The 21,893-nt window shown below is 40.2% G+C and overlaps 1 protein-coding gene across 5 annotated transcripts in view; it reads right to left on the bottom strand.

The window, feature by feature from the left end:
* LOC103398368 (C-myc promoter-binding protein-like) overlaps positions 1–21,893 on the bottom strand; it is a 37,837-nt gene that overhangs the window by 5,319 nt on the left and 10,625 nt on the right. For 2 of the 5 annotated variants that reach the window (XM_008336964.3, XM_025053532.1), the window contains exons 3-29: positions 20,722–20,968; positions 19,596–19,665; positions 18,472–18,641; positions 17,181–17,470; positions 16,718–16,784; positions 16,505–16,563; positions 15,929–16,073; positions 15,640–15,815; positions 15,115–15,215; positions 14,656–14,871; positions 13,581–13,726; positions 13,119–13,157; positions 11,071–11,204; positions 10,621–10,753; positions 10,078–10,284; positions 9,868–9,996; positions 7,083–7,224; positions 5,417–5,545; positions 5,021–5,113; positions 3,651–3,770; positions 3,251–3,400; positions 1,797–3,001; positions 1,163–1,400; positions 917–1,020; positions 568–743; positions 277–444; positions 16–196 (exon numbers count right to left, since the gene is read on the bottom strand). In XM_008336964.3, coding sequence (XP_008335186.1) covers positions 16–196; positions 277–444; positions 568–743; positions 917–1,020; positions 1,163–1,400; positions 1,797–3,001; positions 3,251–3,400; positions 3,651–3,770; positions 5,021–5,113; positions 5,417–5,545; positions 7,083–7,224; positions 9,868–9,996; positions 10,078–10,284; positions 10,621–10,753; positions 11,071–11,204; positions 13,119–13,157; positions 13,581–13,726; positions 14,656–14,871; positions 15,115–15,215; positions 15,640–15,815; positions 15,929–16,073; positions 16,505–16,563; positions 16,718–16,784; positions 17,181–17,470; positions 18,472–18,641; positions 19,596–19,665; positions 20,722–20,968 — 5,035 coding nt within the window. The remainder of the gene's footprint in view (positions 1–15; positions 197–276; positions 445–567; positions 744–916; positions 1,021–1,162; positions 1,401–1,796; positions 3,002–3,250; positions 3,401–3,650; positions 3,771–5,020; positions 5,114–5,416; positions 5,546–7,082; positions 7,225–9,867; positions 9,997–10,077; positions 10,285–10,620; positions 10,754–11,070; positions 11,205–13,118; positions 13,158–13,580; positions 13,727–14,655; positions 14,872–15,114; positions 15,216–15,639; positions 15,816–15,928; positions 16,074–16,504; positions 16,564–16,717; positions 16,785–17,180; positions 17,471–18,471; positions 18,642–19,595; positions 19,666–20,721; positions 20,969–21,893) is intronic. The other 3 variants (XM_025053533.1, XM_025053534.1, XM_025053535.1) reach the window with 3 other exon arrangements.

The following is a 21,893-nucleotide window of genomic DNA, read 5'->3' as shown; positions in this document are numbered from 1 at the left end:
CCAGTTGACACATACAGTGGTTACATTGAGACGGCTGGGCAGGCTCCCTGACGTTGGAACACCACAGCTGGGTCGAGACGTTTCCTGCAGAGGACCAAAGGCACTAACACTGCGGGCCATCTGTGCTCCAGGAGACAGCAGCCTCTGCCGATGCTCTGCAGGGATGGTAATACCTTGAGTTGTGGTTGATCGTCTCCTTAAAGATGAAGAAAAAAATGTATCCTGTCATTGAAGACATCAGGTTCAGGTTTCTGTTTGTCAGAGATCAGCCTTTACCTTTGTCTTTCAAAAGAGTCCTGAACCATGATCAGGGGTGAAGAGGGAGACAGTGTATTTGTAGGACAGGGCGTCGACAAAGATGATGTCCCTGTGTCCAAACCTGTTGAATCCGAGTACAATGAAGTCATTGCCTCGTCCACTGATGGACTGCCCTTCAGGAAAAGTCTGTAGGAAGAACAAAAGAGAAATATAAAGATACTCCATCAGAACTTGTGTGCTGAGAAGTTCTTAACAAGCACTTTTGTAACAGATGTTGATTAACTTTGTAGAGACTCATTAGTGTTCTACCTGCCAGGTCCTCGCATGTCTCTGATCTCCACGTTAAGGAAAGGCAGGAATGGGTTTCCACAGAAAGGACAGGTAGTATTCAGATTTGAATCATCTGCTGTCCATCCAGCCATTATCTCCTCGTCATAAACCAGGGAGTCACAGGTCTTACAGCGAGAACAACTGGAGATCAGCAGCTAGAAAACACACAGAGTTCAGGCCGACAGTGTTTAAAGGAATGCTGACATTTAAAAAGTAAGAATTACATTAGCTTTAGCACAGCATAGAAAGATGTTTTATCAATTCCTTTTTTTCTTTTGGTGAAAGCTGCCTCAGGCCAGAGTTTGTTTTCTTTCGTCTTTATTCTTACCTCCATGGCGTAGTTGTTGAAGATGCTGGTGTTGCTGGTGTAGTGTGAGGAGCCAACATCTGATTTATCCGGTAGAGGGAAACCAGGAGGAGAAAGGACACATCCTGATGGAGAGTTAACATACATAAGTCAACTATAGTGAACTGAGATGTGAAAACATATATGACAGTTAAATCTGTCTTCACTGCAATCACAGTAAAAACTGGAAACTATAAGTCACATATTTGTTACTGGTACTTTACATACCAGGGGGCAGAGATGTTGGTCTCACATGGCTGGAGCGTGCTCTGGGACTGTCCATTCTGCTGCGTAAAGGGCTGCGTTTGGGGACTTTGCAGGGTCCGGTAGGGCTAATGGGATCATTTGTTTGCAGTGAAACCTCAGAACTTTCTGACTCCCCGCAGTCTTCTTCATTCAGCAGCGAGGAGCAGTCTGGATCTCCAGTGCTGAAGGACGTCACACTGAGACGGTCACTTTGACCATCCTGAGTAAAAGTAAATTAGCAATTAGTTATCGTCATTGTAGACAGTCAGGTTAATAGGTGACTAAATGGTTTGTTAATAATAAAATTTCAACCTTTCTTTCAAATTGTACTGTTATAACACAGTATGTAAACATACTGTGTTATAACAGTGGTTTCAATTTCATAAGATGACGTGTTTTATGTCAGTGATGGCGCATGTAAAATAGTACAACAAAGCAGTGTTGGGCCACAAGAGGGCAGCAGCACTTCATTTTATGGCGCATTGACCAGCGTTTTTAAAACTTCAGTCACTGCCACTGTTAGAGATACATGGTACAACAGCAATCACACACGGTATCCATGCATGTCTTAGTTCATTCACTATATGTGACTACAGTTTTCACATGGTATTTGTACCTTGGTAGAGGTGGCAATGCGTGAATACCAGCGGCTTGCCTTCTCTGCAACGCCCTTCCCAGCAGAGACCATACTGGTCTTGAACACGTCGAAAGTTGGTGTGAGGAGAGTGTCCAGATTGAAAGAGGAGGAAGAAGGTGAGGGTGAAGCCAGGCTCAGCCTGTGTGTCCTCTCTCTGTAGGGGCTCAGCTGAGGACTGGGACAAGGAGTGGTGCTGGAGCTGCGGCAGGGAGGAGATGACCAGAGGCGTTGGCGTGAGACAGATGGGCAAGGAGAGGGTGGCTGGTAAGTGCGGGAGCGAGTTACTCCAACAGTCCTAAGAGTGGAGCTGTGAGGAAGACTGGCCCTGCGAGGACCAGAATGTGATGAGGGGTGAAGGAGAAGGGGGCTTGATGGCTCCTGCAGGTCCAGACTGGGAGTGCGGCTAGTCAGAGGGCTGCCCATGTAATTCATGTAGAGTTCAATTTCCCTGGCAAGGTGTCTGCAGGTGCCTGGTGTCCTGACCCCATCTTCCTCAGAGTACTGCTCATCATTGTGCTGTTGTGTCTGTGAGTCTGCAGCCAACAGCGACAGAGGATCGTAACCCACCTCAATATCTGTACGCTTGACAGCTCCTTTGGACGTAGCAGAGCTCATGGCATGGCTGTAACTTGCACTTCGCTCAACAACTTTCTTGTGAAAGCTTTTGGTTTCATGCACGTTGACACCAGGCTCTCTTGCAGGTTTATCCAAATCGATATCTTCCAGGTCAAAAATAGCTTCTGTCATACATCTGTCCTCATCACCGGAGTCCTGTCCTTCCACGCCATCTTCTTCTCCCTTCTTATTTCGATCACTCACGGTACCTGCCTTATCACTAACCTCTGCTAACCTGCCTAATGCCAAAGAACGAGGTCTCTTGAACCCACATAATTTGGTGCCAGAGAGAATTTTGGCATCTGCACCCAGATGTTCTGCAATTTTTTCTGGGTCAGTTTCAGCCTGCCTCATACCAAGCCCCAGAACGGTGGTGCCACTCCCACTGCTGCCAGCTGTGTCTCCACTCAGATGCAGGCCTCTCACACCCTGCCAGTCAAGAACTGGACCACTGCTGGACGCACCCACCACCTCCTCCAAAGCACTCTTGTGTCTCCTGAGCAAGCTGTTGGTGTGGACCTCACCAATCTCATCCAGAGAGGAAGTGAAGAGAAGACCTGCAACATGACCTGAGAAAAGGAGGGAGGAAAAGGATGCCATATGATCAATATTGATATGATATAAAAAAAAGTGTGTGGAAGCAGAGTTGCAATTATTGGTTTGCAATTAATAATCGAACATAACTGATAATTGTAAACATATGCTGCATGCTAGCTGCTGCGGCTACAACAGCTTCATACTCAGTTCTCTGTGAACCTTGCAGAAGACCTCTGATCTCCTGTGGCAGTACTACCAACTATTCAGGATTTCTTGTCTACCTGTGCTGGCCGAGCTCTTGGGTTTACAGGATGAATCGTCAAATGTTAAGCTGCTGCGAACAATGCCGTGTGGTTTGAAGGAGGACTGGACTTCCATGTCCAGCAGAGGGAGGCAGTCTTTACTGCCTTTGGTGCTCTCTGTCTCCGACACTGAAAAAAACAAACAAACAAAGAATTACAATTTAAAATCGCCCAGTTCAAGAACGGGCACAGTTTAAGACTACACTCTGTACTGAAATCCACAGAAAGACATCTTTGATGTGCATGGGAAACAAACACAGAGGAAAAACCTCTGAAGAAAAGTGAAAGATCAAGGTAGAGGAAGAAGAAATCCCCTGTGGCCACATAGTAGTGATCATTTTCAAAAAGAAACAGGAGATATCTGATGGTAATCACTGACAGGAGCTGCAGTCGCTCTCCTTCTTGTCATCTTTGTCAGTGGTGTTGTCCCTGGCGCTGGGGTCTCCACGACGGACCTCTTCTTTGGACAAGGAGTTGTAACCTAAGTCTGACTGATCTCCTACAAATACACAGAAAGAGAGACAAAATAACTGTATTAAATAAAAGTCCAAAAAGACATTAGCAACAGATAAAATAAGATTCAAAAATAAGATTTAAAAATAGTTTTCAGGCCAGCAGGCAATGTAGGCTACAGAATACAAAGGCATCATAATTCACCTTGGTTTATTTATGACCTTATTTAGAGTATGTATGTGCATTTGTCTAACTCACTTTTGCAGAGTCCTATTGGCTGACACATGTTGGATCTGACAACCACTTTGGTTGTTGCTTTACTTTAATGTCTCTTCTTTTAAATGTCATCAGTAAATGGAGCTGTAAACTAGTGAACACGTCCAAAAGAACAGTCCTAACACTGGAACACCACTGAATTCACCTGCTGCAGGGTCAGTGTTCAGCTGGAGATGAGGCAAACACAGAGACAGCTGTGGCCAAATGTAACAAACTCTGGAAAAGCCTAGTTGTTCAGTGTAGACCAAAATTCTAACTTTTTACTAGATAACATCTGAACTTCCTAAAACCTTTGAAATCTGCAGCCTGTTAGTACAGACCATCCATGTTGCAGCAGATTCTGTTTTCATATACCTGTAGACGTATTTATATAGACGGTGACCAGACAGAGAAATCCTAAACAAATCAGACTTACAATGTTGTTCTGTATTAAGGTAAGACAAAGTTTATGATTTAAAATCCTTCAGAAGTGTTCAGTTTGTAGAAGATATGTTGTCTTTTTTATTTTTCCCATGAAACTCATTCTCACATCATCTTAAAATAAACCTTGAGCTGTTGAGGCACCTGGGCTATATAATAATATGATGAGTCTGACAACTGATGGTATGTGACCAAACTTATTATAGAGCTGTGCTAATCAAGGAGCTGCACGTCCAGGCCCTTCCCTGCCGTGATGTAGCTGAGAAATCACTGTTGACTACAGCGGTGCCAACTGTGTGATTAAAATAATGTCTGTAATCAAAACGAAAATGCCTGCGGGTAATTACTCCCCATAACTGACAAGAGCAAATCTCTCTGAGGTGATAAATCATCCAGTGTGAATACGAAAGACACCAGAAATATGAGCTCGAGAGGAGCAGCAAACAGATGTGCCATGTATACAGATGATAGACTGGAGGAAAAGTAGAGGTGGAGGAAGAGAGAGAAAAAGACACAGGAGGAGTGGCTCCAGGAAAAACTGCTGAGTGAGTAACATGAGACAGAATCTGACACATGAGCAGACAGAGAAGTGAGGTTTACCTGGGTGGAGGGTGGCATCTCGGAGCTCAGAGCCCCCTGAGTGTGAGTGGGACCCCTGGGCCCCAGCACCAGCACTGCCACGCCCATGGCTGACTGCATGCAGGGGCAACACAGGCCGGGCCAGAGTTAAGGGCAGGGTTAGGGACAAAGCAGAGCAAAAAGCACAGCCAGAAATCATGGACAAGAGAGACATGGATGGACAAGGGATAGAAAATAAGGAGGCAGAAAAAAAAAGACAGGCAGTGAAAGGACGGAGGAAGAGGCCGATGGATAAGAAGAACAAGTGAGAAGGAGGATAAAAATGTCATTGACAGAAGGGAAAATGATGTATGTTTGAAAAAAAACAAATAGCTGCCTTTTTAAGATGGTTCCAAGGAGCAGAAATCAAAAGTGTACCTGTGCTAGATCTATCATCAGTGGGGTCTACTTTGAGGGAGTCAGTGTTGTAGGGGCTCTGCTCAGTCGGGTTAGTGTCAGCAGAGCTATCCATGCTGCCGTGACTCACAGCGTCCAGGTCGCTGCCATCTGTCCAAAGACAACACCCAGGTATAAGCTGGAATGATTCTAAAACATCTGAATATAACAAACACGTTTTTCACATTTGAACTCAGGACTACTGGGTATAAATGACTCAGTGCTTTTATCACTGAAGAATGTCGCCTCTGTCCCTTCAGATATACTGCTCAATGTTCAAACTTTACTGCATTAAATGCTTTGCCTAAAAAACAAACACCCAAGGTGTCAAAACAAACAACTGGTCAATTAAAAAAAATGCTTCATGAAGCAATACACACAAATAAAATGTCTAACTAAGTGATGTGGGAATTATATATTGAAAGCACATAGTACAAATATTGCAAAATGCTGTACAAACTGTACAAAAACAACTGTCACAACACAAACAAACTAGTATTCAACAGTAAAGAAAAAGTTTCTGGGAAAATGTTGGGACTAGCAGGACAGGGATTCAGATGAAGTTGTTTTTCACTTACTGTTCATGCAAATTTAAGCCATCATTCATTATAAATAAGTTATGATTAAGGTATTACCTCCTGCTGCTTTGATTTTAATTAGGTTAGGCCGTGGCTCACCGAGAAAGTCTAAGTGGTGTTTGCAGCTTTACCTCCAAGGTTGGCACACCGAGTAAGTAAATTGTGAGTAAATGAACCTAGAAGATCATTATAATCATTACATATAATTTAAGATATTTTTTGTTTGATGGTTTGCCATGGCTCAAAAAAGGTTGTGAAACACTGAGCTGGAAGACATATCATCAGGTATCTCTATAGATTTCTTCCCTTTTTTTTTTCCAATTCAAAAAAGCTTCCTGTGAATTATTCACTTTCTATGGAGTTAAGTTTATGTTCATTTTCCCACAACAGCAGTTAAATTCATATGATGGAACTATTATTATAAATATTATATCTATATCTAAATATTGGAACTAACTGTTGTGGGAGTAATGCATGTTGTTTTTGGATAATGGTTCTTTTTGTATGCTATAAGGGAAAAAAGGACTACATTAGTACATTTTATTTCATACTAAGCAGCACAGGGCGACCAGAGGATAAACAACAGGCTTCTGAAGTGTTAGATCACAATACAGTAACATTCACTGAGAGGAGGTCACTCATGTCACAATGCTTCATATGGAAAAGCTGCAGACTGACATGAGGGTAAGTTCATAAGTTCTGAGGCAGCTGTTTTCATTTAAAACGGGATCAACTGCTAAGACACATCCCTCAGGCATCACAGGCAACGTTGAGAAGTTCTATCCTTGTAGCCTTGATATCTTTGAGCTGTGCTATGTTTTATTTGATGAGGTTTTTTAAACACTAAAAAAAAAAAATCTAGCACTGATCGAGTTAAGTCTCATTTTCTCAAAAGCTAACAGATGAGGCAAGGCGACATCCAGAATCCTACAATAAAATTATTCTCTGGTGGAAACACCACTTGCAGAACTTGTTTTTTTTTTAAATTTTATTTCTTTTGACTTACCCTACCATGTCTTGCTAATAAAACACATGTCATTTTGATAATGTTCTTTTCAGCCTTACTGTACCTGACAGAGGGCTCTGAGTGTGTAAGGCACGTCGTCTTAAAGCCCGTTTGAACTGTGCTACTCCTAAAATGACATTTCTCAACTTCATCCACAGGAAGTATCCTCCTCTGGTGCTCGAAGGCCACGTGCTCTCCAAAACTGCCTGGACACAAGAGTGAAGAGAAGAAAGGTATGAAGCAGAATAATCATCCAACCTCTTCAACATTTAGTTTACTGTATTTTCCGGACTCGCTACGAAGTATAAGTTGCACAGGCTAAGAAATGCATAATGAATAAAAAAAAAACATATATAGGTCGCACCAGTGCCCTCTAGTGGCTGTCGATGTGAAAATAAGAGCATGTAAATTTTCAGTGATACAGGAGTTGCAGATACTGGTACACAAGCCTAGAGTGCCCTCTAACAGCTGTCAGTGTGAAAATAAATGAAATTATATTATTTTAATATATAAGTCGCACCTGAGTATAAGTCGCAAACCCAGTCAAAGGATGAAAAAAGTGTGATTTATAGTCCAGAAACTACGCTATTTAGTTTCCATTTCCAATCATGAAAATATCCTCATACTGTATTCATCTCCAGTTGATGCTAGAGTCTAAGAGTCTGACCAAGTCAATTCTGAAACAACTCAAGAGTCTGACACCATGAAACATAGCAGGTCCCATTCCTGCACAAAACAATGATTCATTTTTTTTTTATATAAATTATTGTTATCAAAAGAATAAAATACTGTGGTTTTACAATCCACAGTCAGAAATCAGAAAAGGACAGATAAAGCCACTGCAGCTGTTAGACACACAGTCACGTTCCGCTGTCAACAGTCTGCTCCTAAAATACACTTCAGAGGCTCCGAGGGAGAATCACAATATGTCAGTGAACAGCAGAAGTTTATTACTGCAGACTGTGTTAATGCTTTGAGGATCTGTGACAGGTGAGCTGACCTACCATGTCTACAAATATAACCGCTCATCACTTCTGGAATACAGTATCATCATGTATGTATGTACTGTACATTCTTGTAAAAAGCTGTGAGTAGACAGAAACGACAGACATCGACTCGTGCAATGAAAATAATCCACATCCACCAAGTCAATGTCTGGTAATAATAATAATATTAAACCTTAGTAAAAAACAATGGCGCTCACAAAACAAAACAGGATGTGATATCTGAGCCGTCAGCCAGGATGGAGTTTAGCAAACGACTGCCATAAAATTCTAATTAAATCAAGTTAAAAGGAACATGTTAACTGAAGAACATCCTTTAGTTCAGTTTTCATTTCAGGTTAATATAAACTGTTCTTGGCTTTAGAAAACTAGGTACATTCCAGCATTGCTGATGTGCACAAATATACAGAAAGACATGGAATTTATGGTTCATTCAATGCTCGAAGTTAATGAATTACACAATAATTCAATTCATAACTCAAATCTATCAAACGTCTGCTGTCCACCTGATCCCTGCTTTTCAGACATGTTTTTCAGAATATTTGTTCAAACAGGGAAATGTTGGTTAAGAACAGATGCTCAACATATTTGGTGGTAAACACACTGATCTATGAGTACAGAAACACTGACGTGAAAGTACAGAGTAGATGGGAAAAGTTGAGCTGTGAAGTGAAGGTGACTCCCGTGTCCTGGACTTTCAGTAGTTTAGTAGTCGGAACAATGCAAATTGATTTCTAAAATATTCTTGAACTGGATGCTGCCTTTACAGCTCAATAACAAACCCAGAAACAGCTGCTTTCTAGTAAGGAATGGAGGCATACAGTACTGTGGGTGTAAATAAACCCCTCTTTAATCAAGCATGGGTGTAAAGGTCAAAAGTAGAAGAAGACCATCATGGAATAAACTCGGAAAAGATCATTAAAGTATTTAATGTGAAGACTGAATGCTGTTACAAAGGAATTAGACACTGAATGTGACCAGAGAAGAAAGAGATTCCTACAAACACCTCAACACTTTGTAGTGAACGTTACTATTTTCTGACTGTCTGCTCCTCACATCATCCATTTACTTTTATGTTTCCTGAGTTGCTTGAGCAGGGACAGGGCTGCACTTTAATATAGCGACCATTTATCTTAAACCCAGAGTGCAATCATCAAATGGAGTTTTACAACCTTGGTGGGAAAGCTGCAAAAACCACTTGAATTTTCTGTTTTATCCAAAAGCCAGGTGTCTGCAGAGGCATTACTGTGATGTAGTCTCATAGGTGTCAGACAGAAAGATAAGAACCTTTGTCACAAAACAGCTGACAGTAACTTGGATACACATTAGTCAGGGAATTGTGTAGTGTAAATGAAAGTAACAACTGTACATTGTGTATTTTAATGTTCAGTATCATATACTTTACATCAATAAAATTTTAATATAAACCCTGAGGAGGAAATGCAGTGCAGCATTATAGCTCTCATTACTCAGAACTAAGAACAATGACAGCATGATTTACATAACGGAACACTGTTCAGGATTAGCAACAGTGCCTCCATAGTATGACTAATTCAAATCCTTGGCATCCATAGTTAAGGTGGACTTTAGTACTTCAAAGCATCAGTGCTCATATATTTTCTGAGTAGTAAAGCATTACAGTGTACGTAGCGCTTGCCAAGATGCATTCATATCCATGCCATAAATCCATGATCTTTTTTGTAATGTAGTCCATCCATCCCACAGCTATAAGGGTGAACTTCAAGATAAAGACTGATCTGAGGTTGTAATTCATGCACATAAATAAAACAAAGCACCGCTCTGACTGACACATATAAAGCACATGTAATGAAATGAGGCGTTTACCTTGTTGTAGTAACCATAAGTGATGGCATTAGGATGGATCCCAGCCTTTTTCATCTCAAACAGAACTCTGACAGCCAGGACTGGCTGACCGTACTGTCCACACAGCTGCATCAGCACTCGATAGCAAACCTGAAATGTAATATTCAAGACTGTCTGAACAGACATCAACTTGGTTGATTAGTTGAGAAGATTGAAAAGCTCAATATGTACCTCATCAGGGGGTTGCAGTTTCTTTGCCTGCATCTTCCTGAGGACGTCATAGGCTGTGCGGAGAGCCCTCACCTTGGAGTGACACACCTTCACATAGGCGGGCAAGCAGATGAACCACAGACCGTAGCAGTGACGCAGCAGACACTTGGACCACAACTGAGGAACTGATGAATACTTCTTAGCTATCTTCTGAGACAATTTAATCTCCTATTGGGTAGAAAGGTGTTTTTAATATAAAAGATTGGAAATGTGGACAAAACGGCACATAGGACGTGGTGTGTTTGTGACAGTTAGCCTTAGCATGGGTTAAAGCTAACCAGAGCAGAAAAAGAGAACAAAACATCAGATGGTGGCAGTAGTGCAACATAACTAAGAAATTGTACTCATGCTGAGTTGAGGCCACATTAATATGAATAACCTCAAGAGTTTATCTTTTGCTGCAGGTTTGGCAGCGAGTCTCTTATTCTGGCTCCTCTTCAAGTTATTATCAAATTAAATCTGTCAAATGTTTGTGTGTCAACCGAGGGTCAATGTTGGTCTGACCTGCTTGGTACGTCTAAACATGGGGGCAGGGCTGGTGGGGCAACTCTGTCTGGCATTGTGGCGGGATAAGGGGGTCCGCAGGCCGACCACAGGGTCAAAGAGGTCAAGACTTAGCACTGGGAAACCATCGTACCTAATGGGAGGAAAAACACATATAAATAAAGTGATGACGTTTTTACAACCTTTGCCTGCTCCAAACGGTGCCTCCATCTGTGTGGATTACTAAGGGGTTACACATTGTTTAAGGTCATGTTTTGATGTTTATATCTACTCAAAATTCACAGAGAACTTGAATGTGAAATGAGTCCCCACAAGCTGCTTATATTTAGGACTGAGGTGTAACAACGAACAAAGGATTATTTTCTGTAATACTGCTGTTCTATTTGGATTATTAAAATGTTTTCAGACAAACTTTAAGGTTTTTAGTTTCGAAAAGAATGGGTTTTGAACCTATAGCAGAGTGGATGTTCTTCCCCTTCAGGCAGTGGCGGCAGCTCTGGAGGTGTGATGAAAACTGTGTGTTCACTGCGCTGGGATTCATCAGTCTCTATCAGCCTGGTCTCCTCTGACCTCTCACTGTCAGCCTGCAAACCATCCACACATACATAAACACAGAGGCACAGAGAGAGGTGTGTTTAGGTGGAACCACGAGCCTGTATCTGACATGACAGATGTATGAAAAACCACAGGTCCCCGAAAGATGTCAGGATGCTGACAGGACACAGATTAAAGCTTTTTATAACTAAGATTTAGATAAGCTCTGCCAGAATGCCAGATGTAAAGTAACTAGTATTTCAGAGAGAACAGTCCACCAAACAGTTCGACACAAGAACCGAGTGTTTGAGAACACTGAAAACAGTGTCTTTGTGTTTAAAACAAATCTTAGGAATAAAATCATAGTTGTTTTAACTGTCATTTTCTTTTATATACAAACTCCACATCTTTAAACAAGTTTGAGCAGAGGAATGTGACTGACTGAAATGACTAGTCCATACATAACTGTAAAATAATTATTTTCCTTTAGTTTTGTCTCAGCACACTTGTGTTTTGATATCATACTGTTTAGAGATATTCCGATGCTTATTACAAAACTTCATCAATAATCCATAGAAATCTTTGTAAAATTCTTCCTCCATACAGAGACAGAAATATGAGTGTTGTCTAACAGCACTGATTAACCCAACACGTCCACAGATAAACTAATAGACTAGTAATGTTGACTTGTTTTTGACAGAGTATGCTTTTAAGTGGATGTCTTTTTCTCCACTGATTTTTGGAATTGCAAAACATATTTTCGATATCCTGATGAATTGAAGCTAAGGCTTGTAGTCAGATAAGAAAAAGAATGATGGGTCATTAGGGGAAGTGCCATAAATTAGGAAATACTTAACGTCAGCCTTAAGTGCTACAAGGAATGATTTTCATGATAATGGATTAGAAGGAAGAGAACCAGGAAATTTATAATTCAGTCTGGTTAAAGTGACAGCAATAAAAATTAAGATAGTTAACAAAGCCAAAATGTCAGTGTGTTTATCGTTTATTAAAATGTAAACAATATTGACATGCCTTTCCTTATTGGAAACCACAGTGCTTTAGCAAAGAACCATCTGTTACTGTTACGGCAGCACAAGTCAAGATGTTAGTACATCAAACGTTTCTGTGAGTTGAGTTGTACAGTGGTTTTCTCTCCTTATGAATAAATTAACACAGCCACAGTGCCGAAAGACAGAGGATTCAATTTCTCACGTCAATGAGAGAGAGGATCAGAGTGGACCAAAGTCCCTATCATCACAAGGGAGGATGTGGATGTTGACCTCAACATCACGTATCACTTAACACAAAGTACACCAAGGACATCCAAGTCTATTTTAGGGTCTATAGTAAATGTTGACTGCAGAAACCATTGACCCATTGACCAGACACAGACACAGAAATGTTCTGTAGACTAGCAGACTGCAAAGGCACAAATTTACCCTTCAACAAACATTTTTATAGAGGACCATGCTCCCATGAGTCAGTGGGGACGCACATGACACTGGAGCTGGCTCATAATTTCATGCTACACAATATGAGCCCAATATGAGGTCAGAAGAAAAATGTTGGTACTCAAGTGCTAAAGCAGTGATTTTTGTTGACTATACAGACTACACATTACCTTCACTATATTTTATTTGCTAGGGTCTGGCAATAGGCCAAATTCTTAATTTTAGAAATGATCTTGCGTGGAGAAGGAAGCCCCAGAAGTGACCCACTAATCTCCAAGTTCTCTCAAGTCCTCTTCTTCTGTTCAGTTTACTGCTTCACATACCATTTATTTACAATAGCAACTCTGGAACTCACTGGAGGTCTGTGAAATAAACCTCTTCAAACACATCTTCCAAACTGGCATATGGGACGGGGAGAAATCTCACTATTTTTTTTTGCTGTTTTGCAAGGTGACCTATGGTGTTCCAAAAGATATAAGGTATTATATTAATGGTTATTAAAAATAGACTGACCTTTCCTCCTTTGTCTGCACTTCGCTCTGAATTGTAGAGCTGCTCACAGATGGAGAGGGAGAAAAAAATCACCCAAGTGAACCAGCAGGATAGATAAGAACAGGCACAGAGGCATTGTTCTGAAAAACTATTATAGTAAAGCTGTTTGTTTGTTTCTGTAAACACGTTGACCACATATAAGCCTCTCTGAAGATGATTTAATGTGATGCTTTTACTAATATACTGTACCTTCCTAAGAACAACTAGCGTTCTAGTAGTCTAATAGTGACCAATAGAGCATGCAGTAACTACTCATGACTATCTGGGACATCCTAGAACAGTTATATCACTTGAATTAAATTACATGATTGAATACTGTAGATGTTAGATATATAATACTTCAGATATATAAACAATAAAAGCTCGATCTAGACATTATTGAGTACATCATGTCATTTTCTGAACAGAGGAACAAAACCTTACTTTGTCCACACAGTCATCAAAGAAGGCCAGACTGGCGTCTTTGTCACTGACAAAAGAACACTCCTCAATGAAGCGGCTAAACATCTGGGTCTTGGTCATCAGTGAGTAGAACTTTTGGTGTGAGCGATCTCGGCTTTTCAGAAAACCTGGGGAAAATATCATTGCATTTAATCTAAAGTAACAATGAAAATCATCTTTTATTATCTAAGAAATTATAATGATAAAAAAACACTCCTATGTTTCTCGGTTTCACTGCTAAAGAATTGCTAACATAAATAAGAGAATCCTTTAAAAAGGTCCAACAACAGTGTGTAACTTCCATTTGTCTCTTTTTGGATAATGCCGCCCAACATTGCACCCAGTGTAATTAGTATAATGGCCAGTTTGGGTTTAGAGAATATAGTGGATAGCTTCCTTCCTGGCCTGATGCTGAAAGCTGTTTAACAGACTAACAACCACTGCTGCGACTAAAAGCAGGATCAATGGCCAATGGCTGACTAAATAGCGGAAGAAGCCAAACACTGGCTCTGCTGAGAAATACTTCCTGCAGGCATTCAGTGTTTTAATCATAAGATTTGTTGTCTGCACTCATTTATTGCCCAAGATCAAAATTCATCTCGGAGGATTCACTCTAGAGCTTTTTATGATCTATATCCCAGACAGGCCTCAGGACAATCTTTGCATGTAAAACTGTTATGACATTAGGGTTGATAACTGTCTTAGAAAATAGAGGCAGAGTTGTTTGGAAAGATGGCAGAAGAAAAAAAAGAGGCATAACGGAGAGCTAACATACTATTTAAAAAGAAGGGGAAAAAGTAGGTTTTTCTTCTACCTGATGCACAAACAGTCCACTATGTCTGACTTCTGTTTGCTATACCAAGTAACCCACTCTTGACACAACTTTGGCCAGCTCTGTTCAGTTGTCATTGAATTGTCACAATATTTTACATTTTAAGGCATTTAAAAGGCTCCTGAGGAAAGGTACACAATCTTTCTTTTCTCTGTCTCAATATGAAATACTACACAGGAATTACATTTTCAGGATGAATAACCACAGTGACATTATCGCTGATACCTTGCAGATCAAAAAGTGAACTAGCGTCTGTAGCTTTCTCAGAGGGTGCCTGGGTGATGGGTCTTAAGAATAACCGATAGCCCTTCAGAATGGCTGCCATGAAGCGTAGGAAAGCTTCCTGGATCTCCAACTCCAGTGTGTGAATGCTCTTTCCACAGCTCAGCTCAGAGGAATCGCACATGCTCAGTTCCAGCAGCCCATCTGATCTGTGCTGACCTAAAAACAAAGTACAACACAAGTTATGCATGAGAAACAACAAAAGGAATCGTTGGTGTAAATGATAACATATATGCTGACTCAATATCCTTATGTTTCGAGGGTAATCACAAGTAATCATTATTATATAGCAAACTTTTTATTTAAAAAACAACATTGAAAGGTTTGCTTAAAATATATTTTCAAAGGGTCAGTTTGTATATTTCTTTATTCAATTTTATAATACATCACCCTCCGACATACCGTCAATCAGTTGCTGATTGAGATGGCTCAGAGCATTCATCAGATTTTTACAGGCTTTCTTTGGCAGGATCTTCCATGTGACTGCTCGCTTATCCTCATGGCTAAAAGAGCAAAGGGAAAAAGTTGAGTTCTGGTGAAACCACAACACCAAAACCAACAGGGACTGGGTGGTTCCTTTGGGTAGTTCAGACCACCCTAACACTGTTTGGAGAATAATGAGACCAAAAATGGTATTAACCACGACTGGCCTGACTGGGCATTCACTAAATTATCCTCTTTTCATGCCTGACACTTCAAAAAGAAAGACTGCAGCAAAATGCCCAGGATACGCGGCAGAGGAAATGCTGTTGGGCTTAAAAATGGGTTGAAAATTATACTTATACTACTGTAAGTTCACCTTTAACCAAACATCAACAAAGAAAAGAGTTCTGCAATTAGTACTGTTTCATTTGTCATTCGAATGATCATACAAATATATATGTACTACTTGGATTTTGTTGACTGTATTTCCTTTAAAGCACTCACTGGAAGATGGTGTTTGTGTCCAAGTCCACGCAGCTGACATCTGGTGGTGGATCGTACAGATCAAAGTAGCGAGAATCTACTCCAACAATAAATGGACAGGGGGCGCTCAACACATCAGCCAATGCCAGAGGGCACAGGGGAATATATGGGCATGACCAGTGGAAAGGGAAGATCATCTAAGGAGAAGGAGAGACACAGGTGTTCTTAAACGCCTCTTAGACAAAGTTTTGTCAGTGCATTAGCCCAGGGATCGTGGGGGAACATAAAACCTCTGAATAAAGTTACTCACAGACACCACAGCTTCTGTGACGCTGGTAAGAACAGCCGGTCGCAGCGAGTGAACTAGGATCTTGTGTTCAGTGACAGCAAACACCATCAGAGTGACAGCATTCTCTGGTCCCAGGTTTTGAAGCAATGTGGTGAAGCGACCACCGCTACAAACAACACATGAGAGTCACACATTTTATAACAGGCCGTAATACACCACAGTGGTCATGTAACATAAGAAATACAGTACTTGATATAATTGTCTAAACCAATGAACTTCTTCTAAGTTAGTACATTGTACTGTACTGTACTGTACTGTATGCACTGGTAAACTGAAAGTTTGTAGCTTCTAAAAAAAACAGGTTCCCAATATTACCAGGATGAATGTAAAAGAGGCCCAATGATACATTTACTCAGATACGTCCATGTACTGTACCTGCCAAATACAGATGACTTTCACTGAGTTGTTTTCTAATGAAACGTTAGCACTTTAACCAGCAGGTAAGAATGAATATATCCATTCAACAGCACATTAAATAAGCATAGTTGAAGCTTGGGAATAATAGGCCACATTGGAAGAGAGTGTAGAAGCACTCACCTGAGTGGTAGAGGAGAAGAAACAGGCTGGCTCAACATCAGACTGTCATGAGGGGAAAGCTGTTCAAAAGTTGGAAGGTGAGATTTGAGTTCTATTAGTGAATTATTAATCCACAGAAAATCTTCAGGCAAAACATTTTCATAACCTATTTTAACATAGATAACGACAAATAATATTATTCTTACTTCTGCAAACTCCTGAATGTAGACTTACCTGCACCAGGATGCGAGGCCTCTGGGAGGAAGGGAAGGGAACTTTGTGCATAAAATGAGAGATGTGCCTTGGAGAAGGAAGAATTAAAGGAAAGTGAGACCAAAAATAACAGCTATGGGAGGCAGAGTAATCCATCAAAGCAGTCTGTTCAGGGAGGGAGGAATTAAGAACAGAGGGAGAACAGAAGGGGCATGAATCTTCTGTCACGCATTACCTAACCAAACTTTACCAAAAATATCCAGCATGACACTGGAGCAATGTGGAATGTTCTGGGATCATTTAATCTCTGTTTATAAACAAATTCTGTTCCTAATAATGAATGTTAAAATGTGCTCTAAAAGTGGCAGCAAAAAATACATTTCCACAAAAATGTATAAATATACTGTATCTATCTGTATCTAAGAGCAATGGCAATATAGGTTGCTGAGGTTACTGAGATAGAATTAGACAGAGTCAGACTCACTTTTCAATGGGCAGGGCATGAGGGCCAGAGATGGAGTAGCGATACAGGAATGTAAGGAACTTGCGGAAAGCATCAAAGAAGGGCCAGTGAGAGAGCAAACAGATACACTTGTTGGTGTAGACCAGGTGACTGTTGGTGCTGCTGCTGTTGGAGGAGGAAGAGGAGGAGGAGGAAGACGAGGAGGATGGTTTGCATGAATCTGCACTCAGGAGGCCCAGCTGGAAGAGCTGTTGATCAGTCAGACACTCCTGAGGGTAGGGCTCATAAAACTGTATGGCAGCACCGTACACCTACAATAGAAGAGACAGCAGTCAAGTCATGGAGTATGGAGAAAGCGATAGAAACATACAGGCACAGAATGCACCATTCTAATAATGAAACACCAGAATCCAACAGTTATCAACATCTAAACTTCAATGATCAGATGAAGAAGCAGTTAGTCACAGATAATATCAACCTTTTTAGAAGGTCTGAGCAACCCTTCTTTCAGTTTTCAGTTCATCCAAAAAGCAAGCCTGGATAAATAAAAAGATCAATATTCATTGAAATTAAGTGACTCTAATTCACTGTGTTTAACCTTATTGAAGATCAATACAAGTGCTGCTACCCGCTGCCAAAAACACACAACTGGCTGCAAGTATCTGCACTGAGTCAAAATAAACCCCACTGCCAACTGAAGTGAGAATTTCACATCTCTTTTGCAGAACAGCCACTGACTGATCCACATCCTGTCCTACAAAGTACAACAAAGAGATGGCTAGTTGTTTACAGAGTTTTCAATTTCATTTTCTCCCATTTTTGGAAGCTTTCCAACTTGGCTGTTGTTATTACCCTTTTCTAGAAGCACAGTAGAACAACAACCCTCTGATCTGTCAACTTCAGCAATTATACATATATATTCATTGTTGTTTTTGGTGAAAATCTGATCATTTAGCACAAACATTTTTGGGAAAGTAGTATATTATATATAATTATATATAATAACAAATGTGTTTAAAACAGACTTTAAACCTAAATAAATGAGAGACTAGATGTAGAGATGCTGGTGCAGATTTTCAGCACACAATTCACCCTGCATTCCTGACCAACTTTCCCTCATTGTGTCAACAGTACGGTGGTTTCCCTCTCTCATTGTTTAAAGAGACGGCAGTTACACTCTGTGGATGAGGTCTAACTGTCACTTGCGGCTTATCACAGATGGTGCTGCTGCAGACAAGTTCTTCTGGATGACAGACAAGTCATGCAGACGACAGAGTGGGATAGTGAAACTCTGGCCGCTCTCTGAATTTACCTTCTCTCCAGAGGCTCCAGTGAGGACAAAGGTGGAAAATACAGGGAGGGAATATTTGGTGTTTGCAGGCCAACACTCGATGGTGGCTCCCATGGGAAGGCAGAAGATGGGGACAGACTCAGGCAAGGGAAATGACTCGTAGTCTTCCTCTGGGTATCTGCTAAATAAACCTAACAGGAAAACAGTTTTAGATGCCTAAATATTGTGAGTCAGTATAGTGCCAAAGTAAACTCATCCTGCAATTTCGGGTTTAAAACCAAGCAACAAAAACTTTTTATTGTTTTTAAAAAATCACTAAAAATGTGTACAATTAAACCAGGATAGTGTTTTAATGGACTTCTACAGAAAAAAGGTCTTCAATTAGTAATTAATTATAATCAATGTACTGTATACTCCCCCGCTAAACTTACTTTAGAAAAAATAAAAGTAATTTAGGAAAATATATTTAATATCTGGTAGAGGTGACTAGAAAAATAAGATAAAAAAACAACTGAAACTTTCATGCAGTTTCAGAGATAGATCAATTTTCTAAAATCATGCAGTTATTTTAGCATGAACAACTGCATCTATTCATAATATTAATAATAATGTAAATTATTACTATTACAGTACATATATAGAGTTATATCACCATGTTTGTGTTCATATTTAATATTTAATAATCCATCATATAGAGTATGTTGCATCTGCTTTAACCTTTGTGGGAAGAAAAATGCAACAACAAAATACACAGCATAAGCATGCAGGTGCTGATCTCATGTCTGAGACGATGAGGTGTACACATCCTCTGACAAGCCCAAACCTGCTGCTACTGCAGTATAATTTACCCTGCAGGAGAATATTCTGCCAGACATAGGCATGAAGAAAAAGTTATTGTATTTATTGATAACTCTGATTATTCTGTAATTAATCATTAATTAGGGAAATATCCAATTTTTATTCAAATTACTATTCCCCCATTGTTTACTTTTTCTCACACAGCACACAACACCAGCCATGTACCAGAAGTGGTGGGAAAGGAAAAGAGGGCTTGTTACTCGATATTCTGTAGCAGCAGGAAGAGGAGGTGCACAGTCAGTCATTAGGATCTGTTCACCGGTTGTTATGGGATTAGGAAAACTCACCTGCTTTGTAGGCTATTGTGTTGGTTTTGGCCACAGACTTCTTGTAACACAGGTAGACAGATGAGCCCCACTGCAAACATGAGGGAAGCAGAGAAGGTTAATATGTCTCTTTGGGCCAGTGGGTGCTTTTGACAAATATATTTTATGTCTTCTACAATTACTCCAAATTAAGAGCCCAATTAAAGTATTAACGTGAAGTCTTCATGAGCGACAAAGATATAGCAGAAAGTAAAATCAGAAAAAGCTTTTTAACCTCCTAAGTAGCAGAGGTCAAACAAGTTGTTAATTTGCCTGATGAAGTGCTCTATATATGTGCCTAATTGTGGACATTAGCCAGAGCTAAACGGAGATTTTACACAAATTTAATCACATGTAATAAAAAAGTGTTACGACTTCTGCAGACACAGGTCATCAGCGCTAAGGTATGTGCCTGTTGTAAAACATGCCTATAATGATGGACGCAGTAAAATGTTAAGACTCAGCATCGCCTAATGGTTACAACAAGCAGCTCAAACGTCAAATGACATTTTTTAATGATGAATATGCTGTTGTTAGACATTAATGTGATCCTGAGAACTATTTTACAAAACATGTGTCCTACTGACATGTAAGTTGTTCAGTTCTTGCAAAATAAAGAACTTTTTAATCACACAAGTTTAAGCCGATCAGAAGTATGTGGTTTTAAAAATACACGACTTCTGATATGACAATATTTTAAAATTTTAGGTTTTGAGTAGAATAGTCAAGGTAACTATCAAGAGTATAATACAGTACATGTAATAAACATAACCAATCTATGGCTAAAAAAGTCATACACTTTTCAGGAAATTTTAAGTGTTTTTGCATCAGCAGATTGATTATACTGTATTTAGAGAAAAAATTATAGTAAAACAGCACAAAGCCATAGAAATATTGTCCAAACCACCTCCAACAACTAAAATTCCAATACTGTACTGCTGCAAATCACTGACTGACTTTTGGCAATTAAAGTTGGCTATTACATTTTGAGGAGGGGTGGGACATGACCCTACGAAAACACATTACACTTTGGAGTAGATTCAATTATTTGGTGGACGCAGAAACTTTCTGCTCTTAGATTGGGTTTTAAAGCACTCATTTTTCTCACCATGCTGCTGTTAAGATTCTTGTCCACCTTACAGAAGGTGTGAGGTGGTGTCTCGCCTTTACTTGGGATGATGATGCAGATGTCAGTGACTGCCAGAGCAGCATGTGGCTGACTCTCTGCTGCTCGACGGTAAGTGATATAGATGCGCTGTGAGGAATTGCCGCTGATGTTGGCTGGACGTCCCGAGGGTGTGGTCTGGATCAGGTGGCAGCCCTGCTTTAGTCGCTCCTTCCACTCCAGCAGCACACTGGACGAGAACAGTCAAGTCAGCCAACGAAAACTAAACATCATCATGTGGACTTTAATGCAGATGTAATGTGCATTTAATCAATACAATGTGCAGAGATGGTGACTTTACAGAGCATATTTGATGGAGCCACAAATTCATTTAAACACTGGGCTGTAATCCAAATTCTTTTTAGCAGCTGACAGACAATAGCTGACTGAGCCAAATATATTTTGTACCTTATGACCTGCAGAGAAAGATAACTTAACAAACATTACTATTAACAATAATCATAGGAAAAATATATAACACAATATTTTGGTTATTAACAAACGTAATTATTCTCATCAATGGATCATATAAAAAAATATGTTTTGTTCTTCACTGTGTAGATGATTTTGGTAAATATATATATTTTAGAGACATATTTATCAATAGTGTTAATCTGTTGTTACTTCAAGCAAGGTTTCTAGGACAACACAATACAGCTAAACAGAGTTTAGCACAGTATCTTCTTTCTTTCAAAGGTTAGAACAGCAGAATAGCAGACGATAAGTGAACAGAAAATGTTGCAGTAATTTAACTGAATACTTTCTAATGTATAGTTGCCATTGGTTAAAGCTGCACCACGATGACAAAAAAACAGCATAGCAATGACTCACAATCCACCTTGGTGGTGGACGTGTGTGGGAAGTGCAGCCTTTTGACAGCTATCACACAAAAGCTGCTGAAACATCCTGTACTAAGCCTTGGTGTCAGTGGTGGATAAGCAGTGCTCTCTGCCATATCACACACTTCTATAGCCTCCTCAGCAGTGTCACCATCCACCAAGGCAGCCTGAGGTGTTTTACTTCTCAAACACCTCAGGCTGTGCTGACTTAACACGTGTCACAAGATCACATTAGGACACATCAGAATGACACAAGAACAGCAAATTGTTCTATTA

This window comes from Cynoglossus semilaevis, unplaced genomic scaffold (assembly GCF_000523025.1).
Source record: "Cynoglossus semilaevis isolate Cse_v1.0 unplaced genomic scaffold, Cse_v1.0 scaffold1033, whole genome shotgun sequence".
In the NCBI taxonomy this organism is placed as follows: Eukaryota; Metazoa; Chordata; class Actinopteri; order Pleuronectiformes; family Cynoglossidae; genus Cynoglossus; species Cynoglossus semilaevis.
This window is presented reverse-complemented; position numbering and strand designations above follow the sequence as displayed.